The following is a 12,305-nucleotide window of genomic DNA, read 5'->3' as shown; positions in this document are numbered from 1 at the left end:
GTGAGTACATGCATACACATGTGTAGGTGCGCTTGAGTGTACATGCGAGCATGCGTGTGAGCAGCACAGCGCACATGTGAGTACATGCATGTGCGCATGCGTTTGGAGTGCATTTATGTCTGAGTACATGCATGTGTGCATGTGCACACACGCACGCACACACACACACACACACACACACACACACACACACACACACACACGTGTGTGTGTGTGTGGGTGGTGGGTGCCCAGCAGGTGCTTAATCAATGCTGGATGACTGATTGCACCACTCCACAACCGTGAAGGAGGGAGCTCCACGCCAGCTTAAGCCCTCGGGCCGGCATCCAAGCGGGCGCTCCCCCCGCCTGCCCCGGGGCCTGGCCCTCCACCACGGGCTGGGGCTGGAGCAGCCCCCTCTGACCGGCTGCCGGATGAACAGGTGCCCGTGCGCACAAGGGCCAAAGCGCTGCACTTGCCTTCTTTCTCGAGCTCGCTGACCCCGCAACGCTTCACCTTAAACTTGGCCAGGTATGGGGCCTTGGCAGCACTGTGAAGACAAGGGGATGGGTGTGAGGCCTCCCCTCGTGGCCATGGGGGGGATCCTCAGTCCCCCCGATGGCCCCCCAGGCCTCCTAGGACCAAACCGTGGGGGTGGGAGCCGCTCACCTTTGCATTGGGGTTCCTGACTTGTAGTCAATGTCCAGCACGATGGACTCAGGGTTACTTGGGAGGTAGCAGCCTAGAATGGAGGGAGCACATCAATCTGAGGGGCGTGGGCAGCGTACCCCCTACCCCAAATCCAGGGGGTCACCGGCATTTCGGAGGGGCTCGGGACAGTGTTGGGGACTGGAGTCTGACAGGGAGAGGTGGCCAGCGGTGAGCCATCTCTGGGCTAGCCTGCCCCACACCGCTGGGGTCCCTGTCGCTGGCTCCCAGAGGCACCGGCCCTCACCTCACCGCACAGCTCTCCCTAGTCCAGCCCACCCTCTGTTCCTCAGCGGCCGCAGCACAGGCGTCCCCACCCCTCAGCGACCTCCCGTGGCTCCCTATCACTTCCAGTGTCGCCTGTTCTCGCGGCCCAGCCGCTTCCTGCCTCCTCTGGGGTCTTACTCTTGACCTGCCAGCACACATTCTGGGCTCCACCTACACTGGCCCCCTCACCACGCCCAAACACAACACTGTCATCTCTCATCTTCTTTATCTTTGTTCTCTGGTCTAGCGCCTCCTGGGGGGGGCAGCAGCCCCATCCCCCCGGCTGGGAGGCTCAGGGAGGCTGTGGTCGGATGCCTGGTGCCCCATCGGGGCGGGAACAAAGCGCATCCAGCTGGGAGACCCCCGGTCCTGTCCTCGGGGCGGCCCTTCCTCCCATCCCTCCAGACTCCTCAGGTGCTCCCATGGGGTCCCTTCCCCACCCTGGCCAGGGACCAAGGGGAATGTTGGGGAATCGTTCCCCACCCCCACCCCCACACCAAAGTCAGGCTGCAGAAGGAGGCGCGTGGATGGGCCGCCCCCCCCCCACCGGAAGGCCTTCCTCCCCAGCCACAGCTGCCAGGAGGAAGAGGGGAGCACAAGAGGCCCGGCGGTGCTAGGGCCGCCGGGGCCGCTTACACGGCTGCACCTTCACTTCGGCCAGGGCGCTCAGACACGCTTTTTTCCGCTCGTCGCCTTTCGGGAAGGGCCTGGGAAAGCAGACAGGGTGGATTCGGTCGCATTGGAGGCAAAGTCTTTGCTTCTTCTGTGCCTCCTCTGTGGGAGGCTCAGAGTCCCAGGGAGGAGGCTCGGCCAGGCTGTTCTCGCTCTAATGCCCTCAGGGGCGCCCTATTACTAGGGGAGGCTACCCCATGTCACTCAGGTGAACCTCTGCAGCCATCTCTCCCTCCTGCTCCGCTCCAAGGGAGCCCACCTCCTTCAGGAAGCCTTCCCAGATTTCCCCAGCCCTAAACACTCTGCCTTTCCTCAGGCACTGAGGTAGAATGACAATGTCTCAGAGCTGGCTGGCAGGCTAGAGCTCAGTTACCCCAACTCGCAGCCCCCGGTCTTGGTCCCCTCCCTGTGCCCCCCTGGCTTTTCTGCTCCTAATTTCCATGTGAATCTCTGGACCACCAGCCTGTCCTACTGGCTCTGCTCCTAGGCTGTGGGGCCTCTTAAAAGGGATTATTCAGAGGGAAAAATACACTTTCTCAGGGGTGGGGGCCGGAGGAGATGCGCCCCCACCCTGGGGGGCCCCACAGGGCTCTCCAAACACAGCCTGAGACTTTTTTGACTACTACACAAGGTTGTCTAATAATGAATTTGTGGTCCACTAAGACCTCAGGCAAATTTCCCCACATAAACTACTTTTAAGCCAGGCTTCTGGTTTTCTGGACACCAAGCGGTCACATCAGTACCTTCACATAAAAACATAATTAGGACAGCTCTGCCCAGCCCACTCATGAGAACCCTGTAAAAACAAACAGTGACTACTGCCAGGCCCCCCTGGGGGATGAAGACGTAAGCCTGAGAGGGGTCTCCGCCTCACTGGGAGAGCCTCTCCCAAGGTGGGGTGCCTTCTCCCCTCCAGAGCCCCACCCCGGGCAACTCACTTGATTATGGCCGACACGTTGGTGATCTTGTTAAAGAAATCAAACTCCCGCTGATAGAAGTCCTTGGCAGGGCCTGACAGGGAGCCCGTGATCTCCTCCACCAGCTGCTCCAGGAGCTCCCCGATGTCCGCTGAGGGGGAACAGGAGATCCATCACGCTCGTGGAGAGGGTGGCCAGACTCAGACCTGGCAAAGGGATCCTTGGGGAGCAGAGCTGAGGAGGGGGTGGCCACAAGGGGCTTCACCACGACTGCCCCCAGCGCCCACACCTGCTCTCAAAGGACTCTGAGTCAGACTGCAAAAGCCGACTCTTCTGTCCACTTCACGAGGGAGATGTGGCAGAACTCTGTCCAAGGCCAGGAACTGTTTTAGCGCATGGGGCTGCCTGGGGGCTCTCTGAACAACCCAGGCCCCAGAGGTGAAGCCAACAGGAACGAAAAGGCAGAAGACCCCTTTAAGCACGAGGCCTCAATTTTTCCTCTGGGTGAGGGGACTGTGAGCCAGGACCGGGGAAGGATGGGAATCAGGTGCCCCTTCGCAGAGTCCACTGCAGGGTAGATGGGGGGATGAGGGGGATGAGGGGGCCGGGGGCCTAGGGCGGGGGGATGGGAATCAGGTGCCCCTTCGCAGAGTCCACTGCAGAGTAGATGGGGGGATGAGGGGGATGAGGGGGCCGTGGGCCTAGGGCGGGGGGATGGGAATCGGGGTGCCCCTTCGCAGAGTCCACTGCAGGGTAGATGGGGGGGATGAGGGGGACGTGGGCTTGGGGGGGGGCGCACAGCCAAACACTACTCACGGTCCTTCTGGTGGCCTTCTTCATCCAGGAAAACGTTGGTCTTCATGTTCCAGATAAACTGGTGCGCCAGGAGCTGGGACTTGGACGCTGCCCACAGGATGTACTCCCGGACGTAGCCCATCTGCAATCAGACCAGGGCCCCCGGGTGCCCCTCGAGCCCCAGGGAAGGTGCGCACAGGTGAGGGAGGAAGCCGTGGCCGCATGAGCCCTGCTGCCCCCTAGTGGCCAAAACGAGCGGCCGCCCTCAGAGGCTCTCGTCCAGCCTGGCCTGGAGCTCAGCCCTGTCCAGCCACCGGCCGCTTGGGAACAGTCCCACAGGGGGCGGGCCTCTCCTGCCGCCGGCCCCAGGTTTGGCCCCCGCAGCTTCCCATGGGACAGCAGAGCGCTGAGGGGGTCCCCACCATGGCTATGCCACAGCCAGGCCCCTGCATCAGCGCATCCCACCACGGACCCTCCCTGGGGAGCCACTGTCCCCCTCCCAGGCTGAGGGGTCAAGATCCCGCCTCATCTTCTCTCCCAAAGCCAGGGCCAGAGGGTGCGACCCCCAGGGCCGGGGCAGGGTCCTTCCTGGGCCCCTGCCCAACCCTGGTTCCTCCCAATCAGGCTGTTTCCTGCACTTTTTGAAAGATACAAATTAAAGTAGGCCAGGAACTCATAAGCTGCTCTGTTGGGGCCGAGAGCACTGCAGAAGACCCAGACGAGGTAAAATCCCGATGACCTGGGGTCTACCTAAGGACGCTTTGCTGCGGGCCCACAGCCAGCGCCTGGCCCCTGCCCTCACAGCCTCCTGCCTCTGCTCTCGGCCCCCTGGGCCCTCTCCTACTGCCTGTGCTTTGCCCACGTGTGCCCAGACCCCTGGCTCATGGGGCACTCTGAATGGACACGCTCCTCCCTCCAATGAGGCTGCCGTGACTTTATCTGTCAGTTAGTTGATCAAACAACTGTCATGGCCTTCACAAGGGCCTCGGCTGAGAGGAAGAGCCTCACCTTGTCATACCTCAGGGCCTGCACAATCTGGGGGATGTAGAACAAAATGGCGTCCTACAGAAGGGGAGACAAAAGCCAGGATTAAAGAAGAAAATCGAGATAAAAATCAGTCAAGATTAAATGAAGCAAAGGTGGCCAAGCAGCCTCCCCTTTGCCCACAGCCAGCCCTCCCAGAGGCACCAAAGCGCTCCCTCCATCATCGGCGAGGAAGCTTCTGTGAAATGGGCCCCCCGGGCTGCCGGGCACAGACTGGCTCTGGCTCCCAGGAGGACATGCTCAGGGGCTGTCAGGGCAGGAACGGGCCGATGCTGCTGCAGAGCAGCCCCTTGGGGGCCTGGGCCCTGTTACGCTCCTCTTACTCTACTCGAAGCTTAGAAGACAAGACCCTCCCCGTTACAACTGGCTGAGACTAGGGCGAAGGCTGGGCCCGCGGGCAGGGTATGGGGGGCCCAGGAGGGGGTCTCACCGGAGGAAAGGACCGCAAGACTTTGACTCCATACTGTGCGGTGAGGGGGTGGGGCGGATACATGCTGGAGAAGTAGGAGAGGCCGGTGGGCGGGTCCGTCGGGGCCCAGCACAGCACGTGGCTGAGCTCAGGGGCGTCTGCATCAATTGTGTGCCAGGTCACCAGGTACTGGAGGGGAGGGACCAGAGGCCACTTCAGGGGCCGGCCCAGGAGCGGGTGCCCAGGCACGATGCCCACTCGCTTCTCCTCCGTAACATGTGGCCAGGAGCCCTGGCATCCCCAGACCCACAGAGGGTGGGAAGAGGGAGAAACAGGGCTGGGGGCTGCAGCAAAGACCCCTTGGGCTGCAGCAGCAACAGCCTTTCAGGTCAGCACTGATTCAAAACACTCCACACCCGGGGACTCCGTGCCAAGCACTGGGCAAACACGGATGACCGATGGCCCAGATGGGGAAACGGAGGCTCAGAGCAGCCCCTGGCAGAGCCGGGTCCCCAAAATAAAGGACGTGCCCTGGCCTCCTCCCGAAAACAGCAACAGGCCGTGAGCCCGAGGGAGCAGCAGGGGAGCAGTGGGGAGGGAGGGCCGCTACCTTGATGGCCTCTGGCAAGTCGCTGACGGCGCCCGGGTCCAGCCGTACCAGCCGCGTCACCTCGCTCCCGATGGCTTCCGTATTCTTGAATCTGAGACAGACGGGGACAGATGAGTACTAACAGAGACGGGCCTCAACGTCAACAGAAAAAGGCGAGACAGGAAAGTCGAGTCAAAGCCCTGGCAGACAGAAGGAGACTCAGCCTCAACGTGCTGGATGGCTGTCCTGGGCCCCAGGGCTCTCCTGCCTGAGGCCCTTCCCTCCGTGCTCTGGGGCACCCTCTGACCAGCCTGGAGGGTACTGAGAAGGCAGAGACTAGCCTCTCCTCTGGCCAGGGGCAGGACTGGCGCCTGCTCGCCCCAGGAGGGCAAGCCCCGTGCCGCAGCAGGTCAGCCCCTGCCCAGCCACTCCAACGTTCCCGACGGCTGCCCAGACTGGACCAGACTGCCTCGGGGCTGCGTGCCTGGCCCTGGGCCCTGGGCCAGGGCATGAAGTAAGGGGGCAGAAGTAAGTTCTCTCGGCCCGAGGCCAGGCTCGCCACTCCGTGACCCCCCCCACCAAGCCTACCTCCCTTGGGGCACGGTCTGGGAGGGAAGAACACCCCCTCCTGTTTTTCTGAAGCCCCCTGGCCTTCTGCTGCCCGCAGGGAACAAGAACGACAGCTAAATGTGCAGCATGTTGGGGTTTGCGGGGCATCGTTTCCTTGGCAGCCTTTTCTGCCCGGCCTCCTTGGCCTGGCATTCAGGAACCCCCTGCCTTTCCAATCTCACCAGAAGCTTTTCATCCTCGTCCCGGCTGCCTCCCGCCCGGGCACTCACCTCGAGGGCAGCTGCACAGCCAGGTGCGGGGAGATGCTCCAGGCCAGGTTCACGTTGTCCTTCCACTGCTTCTCGCTCAGGCTGACATACTTGGACCTCCAGTTGGCCACACTGCTCTCCCCGGCCTGGTCCAGCTCCAGCTCAGGGGCTGACAGGGGGTTGTACCAGGTGATCAGACGCTCGATCTCTGTAGCCTGAAAGGACCAAGAAGAGCGTCAGCTCCTCCTCTGCGGGCGCCATCGCCACAAGAGTTCATGCTGAGCCTGGCACAGCCGGCATCGGGCCTGTGGGCAGGTGGGTGGCACCCGGCCGAGGCGGCCGAGGCCTAGAGTTCACAGCCAGCTGGCAACATCAGCGGCAGGCCGTCTGCCACAGCAGAGCCTGCTTCACTGTCGCGAGGCTCAGGGAGAACGGGCGATGGCAGGGCCAGGCCTTCTGGGCTGAGGCCAGAAGCCTCCACGCTGCCACGTGCCACAGGCAGGTCACTGCAAGAGGCTCTGAGGAGCCAGTCCACGCATGGCCCCGGCATCCCCTGGCGAATAGTGAGAATGGCCTCTAACCTGCCCACGTCCAAGGCCAGATTGAGGAGAGGGCTCTGGGAACTTGTGACGGGGGCGTGATGGGGACATGCATGGAGACCATGCAGGGCTGGAGGCCCGAATGTCTGTAGGGGGTACCCCCGACTGCCCTTCCTTACACACCAGAAAGGAATTTTGGTAGCAGAGAGAGGCCTGGGGTTTGGGGGCCTGTTCTGGGCCATTAAATAACTGGACACTTTCCCAGGAGTCGTCCGGCTCTCTCAGCAGCCGGCTGGGTGGCACAATGGATAGAAGCCCGGGCCTGGAGCTGGGAAGACCCCAGGGATAATCCTACCCTAGGCCCTGACAAGTCCCTTCATTTTCCTTCCTCGCTAGTAAAATGAGGGGCTGGACTCCGTGGCTGCCGAGGTCCCCCTGGGCAGGTGGGTCGCAGCAGCCCCCGGCCTGTGCACCTCGACAATGCACGTTCCCCTAGGCGTGCCTGTGGACTTCGTACCAGCAGCCCAGAGTTCCCCACAGATGGGAATACATCAGGGGGACTTGGGCACTACAGGGAACCCTTCGGTTTCCACTTTGTGTCTCGTCTGACCTGTGACTGTCACAAGTAGCCTCTTTTTTTTTAGAGAGGCAACTGGGGTTAAGTGACTTGCCCAGAGTCACACAGCTAGTAAGTGTTGCGTGTCTGAGGCTGGATTTGAACTCAGGTCCTCCTGATTCCAGGGCTGGTGCTCTATCCACTGCGCCACCTAGCTGCCCGTCATGAGTAGCTTTAATGAGCAGGTGGCTTCCGGTTTTATCAGGCAGGGTTAGGGCAGCCATCTGGCACCACACTCAGCCTGGGCAGGGGCTCCGAGGCCAAAGGTGGGCAGACAACAGGCTCCCCATGAGATCTGGAGCCCGGGAGGGGAGGCCAGCACAAGCTGGGGGGCCGGGAAAGGCCTCCCGCTGAGGCGACCCTTGGCTGGTCAGCTTCTGCCCCTTCTTCTCTCAGAGGACCAAAAGCACGTGACTGCCAGTTGAGGTCCAGTGTGTCTGAACGTGGCTGATCGGGCCAGGACGAGCTCGGAAGGCTCTCCCACATCGGGCACAAATGGTCCGTGTGAATCTTCGGGCTGGAGCCTCTCAATCTGTGCATCTCGCATTTCTGCTGAGCTGCTTCAATTCTGTTTTGCTCATAGAGCACCTTCACTGATGTGGGCACACCATGCTGGGCGGTCCTGTGCTAGTGCCTCTCCTGTCACACAATCAGTCCCAGAGTTCTTTTTTTTCCTGTGGGGCAATCAGGTTTAACTGACTTATCCAGGGTCACACAGCTAGTAAGTGCAAAGTGTTTGAGGCCAGATTTAAACTCAGGTCCTCCTGACTCCAGGGCTGGCGCTCTAACCCCTGTGCCACCTAGATGCCCCTTAAGGATGTCTTAAAGGAAGCCAGAAGGCGGCAGTGAGGAAGAGAGCCTGTCAGGTGTGGGGCACAGCCAATGCAAAGACTCAGTGGTGAGGGGTGGGGCGTTGGGGGATGTCAAGGGGAAGAAGCCAGAGGGAGGGCTTGCTCCCAGCTCCTGCAGGCCCCCCTTGGAAGGGAGAGGGGAGGACTGGGGTGGGCCTGTGCTTTGGGACAGTCCCTGTGGCAGTCCGGGGAAGCCCCGCCGAGGCCACCACAGCGGGGCAGAGGGAATGGGGGCTTGAGGTGAGGATGACGCACCCCCTGTGGCAGACCCTGAGATGAGTGCTGGGAATAAGAAGGAGACCCCCCAGCCCTTGCCCCCAGGGTGCTCCTGGTGCTGGAGGGGCCTGGGAGTGGCTTCCTGCAGAAAGGGGGCCTTGATCTGGGACCCCCCCATTTCCCACTCCCTTCTAGGGGCTGTCTTCCCCGTGAGAGTGGAAGCTTCGTGGCAGCAGGAGCCGGTCTGCTTCTTGCTGGTTCCCCCAGTGCTCAGCACACTGCCCGGCACATAACAGCCATTTATTTAATGAATGCCTGACCGACTGACCATCCCGGACTGGGATGTGATGGTGCCACTGTCCTTGTTAATGAAGAGTTCATTATAAACACCTCTGGGGAACTGACCGAAGATGGCAAGAACCACGCTGGCACTGCCAGGAATGGGGGCAGCCATCCCACAAGTGATCTGGACCAGCTGGGGGACACCAGAGCCTGCTTATGTCTCAGGAAGGCTGCAGCACCTCTGGGCCCTGGTGTCCTCACCCACGGACTGAAGGCCCTTGGGGTGAGGCACTCCTCCCAGCTTCTCCTTGAGACTCTGTGGCTGGGTTTGGAGTCTCAACAGCTGCCCCATCTGGCCGTTCTGGCAAGCAGGACAAGAGTCGGCTGATGGCCTTGGGCTCCACTTGCATCTGGGAGGACATCTTGCCGCGGGCCCTCCCACACAGAGGACCAACAGCTAAGGTCAAGTTTAAGGACAGCACCCCATCGAGTCCTGGCCTGCCTGCCCCTCACTCTGTCACCACCGCGGCTGAGGTCCATGGGGCATGAGTCGCTCTGACCAAGCAGCCACCCGGCCGCCCAATGCCAAGCCCCTCGGGCAGACCCCACCCGGGGCCAGGGCCCTCGACCCACCGGGGCAGGCGCGTCCCTGGTAGGCCGCGGAGAGGCCGGCGTTAGAGCACGCGGTGGACCGTAGCCCAGCAAGCCCCTGGGTTGCCATGGCAAGGACGGTGGGTGCCGGGGCCGCCACCGGCCCAACGCACCGACTCACCAGAAGGGACAGCAGCAGCGTCCGCCGCTTCATGTAGTACTTGTGCAGCTGGGTGCCTCTGTTGGTCTTCTTGGACATTCCTTGGGAGGAAAGAGAGAAAGAGTGAATGTCTCCGTGAGGGAGGATGTCCGGTTCAGCTCCCCGGTCACCGCGGTGGACAGCGGACCAAGCAGAGCCCGGCCGAGGCTCCGCGGCCCGGGAAGAGCCGCCCGGTGCCCAGCTCAGTCTTCCTCATCTCGTGGGCACTCGGGCTCTAAGTGGAGAACAGGCTCGGGGCTGGAGCAGCCTCAGCATCCCTCCCCCAGTGCTGGCCGAGCTGTGGGCCTTGCCGCTCTAGCTGCTGGCGCGGTCTCTTCCGCAGGCCCTCCCTGTCCTACAGCCGGGTGCGCTAACCAGGGGCTGGGCCGAGCATGATGGGATGGAGGTGCCGATGGCAGAACACAACGATGAAGATGGCACGGCGAGCTCAGGCAAGGACTCAGGCCGGCGGACGTGCACTGAGCACTTGCTGAAGAGAGAAAAGACAAGGCGGGCACGGGAACAAAGAACTAGATGACCTGATTTCTTGGAGATGGTTGACATGCCGCTGGACAGTGGGTAAGTATTGATCCAGCCCTGGGTGGCCTGCTGCCGAGAGCCCACGGTTATGTCCAGGTTACTCCGAGTGTCTTGGTTATCTACAGTCAAACACAACATGGGAGCCTGAAACGAAGCCGCTTGAGAGAAGCACACACGTTAGTTACTCTGCGCTAGCCCAAGGCAGCTGGCGGCTGCTCCGGGGGTGGAGCCGTCCAGTGTGCCGGCCCCGCAGGTGAGGCTGACCCGGCCATCCCGCTCTGGGCGGCCTCCGTTCTCTCCCCTGCTCCAAATCATCTTCCTGATGCACAGCTCTGGGGGGCCGCACTTCTCTGCTGAGCTTCTGGGGGCGGCGCACTGTTTCTACAGCCTCTCTGCCTGACCCCCACAGTCTCCGCTGCCCAAGCCCAAGCACGTTACGGGCTCTATCCTGAGCCCTCCAGGCTCCCATCTCCACGCCCCAGCTCATCTCTCCACTGTCTGCAATGGCATCACTTTCTCTCTATGCCAAGTGAACTCCTGCCCACGTTCTACAGCTCAGTTAGAATCCTACCTCCTCTAGGAAGCCTTCCCAGACTCTCACCTTCCACCTCACAACTCACAAAACTGTCACGTACCACTGGCCATGACATATGTGAGTACCTAATTCCTCAGCCAGGGGTGAGCCCCTGCACACGGGGCCACCTTCACTGGGGCTTGGGGCCTCTCTCAGCATTTGGCACACCATGCCTCACACACAGTGGACAACTGAGCACACGCTCATCAGGACTGCTGGGAAATCTGCCCAGGGCCCTAAGCGGCTTCTAGAACCAGGGCCGAAGCCTTCAGTGCAAGTGCTCCCTGACAGCTGGTGCCCACGCTTCAGGAAGGGCACAGCCCAGTGGACAGACAGGTGGACCCTGGGCTCAGGAAGGGAGCTGTGCCAGCTCTCCTCCTCCTGCCCCTGCCTGGGAGGTACAAGGAAGCAGACTGTGGGCAGAAGCAGCAGATCTGCAGGAGCAGCCTACAAGATTCCTGTGCAAGAAATTCTCTGGAAGGGGGATCCTGGCAAGGACCTGGTGGGGTCAGAAGCCTCTGCGGCCCCTCGGGACTCTGGGAACTGAGCTCCCCTCCCCCCGGTGGAGGTCCTGCTGGTTGGGGATCCTGTGGCTCCCCTAGGACGGCGCGAGACGCCACCGAGGTACGTTCCAGCTCTGATCGTCTATGATGCTAGGCACTAGCACATGTTCTAGGATGGTAAAGTCTTGTCCTCCAGAAACCTCGGGATCCTTTTGGGTAGCCACGGGCTTGCCCCTTCTTAGGGAAGCGTGAAGTGAGGAACCATCTTTCTAAATGACACGGTGCCCTCACTGAACTCCTGAATCTTTATGAAAGTCCAAGACTGGGCCTTAACATGCTGGTGCCCTGAGGGACTCCGGGGGAGGAGGGCTCCACAGCTCCCAGCTACTGGGCATACGTGTGCCCTCGGCTCTGTCTCTTCCCTGGTCATCAGGAGGAAGCATGAGCAGCACCAGGCGCTGCTGTCTGCGGGATGCTGAGCTCAGCAGGGGTCCCCACCCTTTCCACATGAAGACCACGTCTTTGCATCTGTGAAGTAAGAGTCGGGGGACTCTGGCTGGCAGAGGGGAGCTCGGCTTGGGTGGCTTCCTTCCTGGCTCGGCTCTAGGTGGGAAGGTGAACGGGCCAGATGGTGGGCTCCAGCCACGTCCTCCCAGGCCCAGCGCCGTACTCACCCGGGGGCACAAGCTGGCTGGCGGTGAGGTACTTCTTATCGGAGAACATGGCAGTCCAGAACTTGATTAAGATGCTGACATCCTCACGCAGCTGGTTTTCTCCTTGGGTGGGGAACCTTGGGGGACAGCTGAAAACAACCAGAAGAGAAAGGGGGCTCAGAGTCTAGACAAGCCGTGGCCCTTCAGAAGTCAGGCCACGTCCTGGGCGTCACCGGTGATCCCCATCACAGGCTGGGTTGTGCGTCAGCCATCCGTCAGTCAGTCGGTCGACATCTATCAAGTACCTCCTATGTGAGAGGCGCTGGCCTAAGGCCCTGCCTGCCAGGAGCTGGCAGATCGATGGATACCGAGCCAGCTTCATAAAGGACAAACAGGAAGTCATTCACAGGGAAGGCCCCAGAAGGCTTCCTGGAGGAGGTAGGATTTTAGCTGGGACTTACAGTAAGCCAGGCAGATCACTGGTCAGAGTGGAGGACGGAGAACATTTCAGGCTTGGGGGATGGCCAGAGAGAATACCCAGAG

General features: G+C 61.3%; 1 protein-coding gene across 1 annotated transcript in view; it reads right to left on the bottom strand.

Moving 5' to 3' along the window:
• Positions 1–12,305, bottom strand: part of PI4KA (phosphatidylinositol 4-kinase alpha) — a 136,757-nt gene that overhangs the window by 9,950 nt on the left and 114,502 nt on the right. The window contains exons 36-47 of the mRNA XM_020996373.2: positions 11,784–11,911; positions 10,032–10,151; positions 9,475–9,554; positions 6,220–6,413; positions 5,402–5,492; positions 4,813–4,980; positions 4,347–4,400; positions 3,360–3,480; positions 2,565–2,694; positions 1,591–1,661; positions 649–721; positions 459–529 (exon numbers count right to left, since the gene is read on the bottom strand). Coding sequence (XP_020852032.1) covers positions 459–529; positions 649–721; positions 1,591–1,661; positions 2,565–2,694; positions 3,360–3,480; positions 4,347–4,400; positions 4,813–4,980; positions 5,402–5,492; positions 6,220–6,413; positions 9,475–9,554; positions 10,032–10,151; positions 11,784–11,911 — 1,301 coding nt within the window. The remainder of the gene's footprint in view (positions 1–458; positions 530–648; positions 722–1,590; positions 1,662–2,564; positions 2,695–3,359; positions 3,481–4,346; positions 4,401–4,812; positions 4,981–5,401; positions 5,493–6,219; positions 6,414–9,474; positions 9,555–10,031; positions 10,152–11,783; positions 11,912–12,305) is intronic.

This window comes from Phascolarctos cinereus, unplaced genomic scaffold (assembly GCF_003287225.1).
Source record: "Phascolarctos cinereus isolate Bilbo 61053 unplaced genomic scaffold, phaCin_HiC Scaffold_4;HRSCAF=312, whole genome shotgun sequence".
In the NCBI taxonomy this organism is placed as follows: domain Eukaryota; kingdom Metazoa; phylum Chordata; class Mammalia; order Diprotodontia; family Phascolarctidae; genus Phascolarctos; species Phascolarctos cinereus.
Note: the sequence above shows the minus strand (reverse complement) of the source record. Positions and strands in the feature narration are given on the sequence as shown.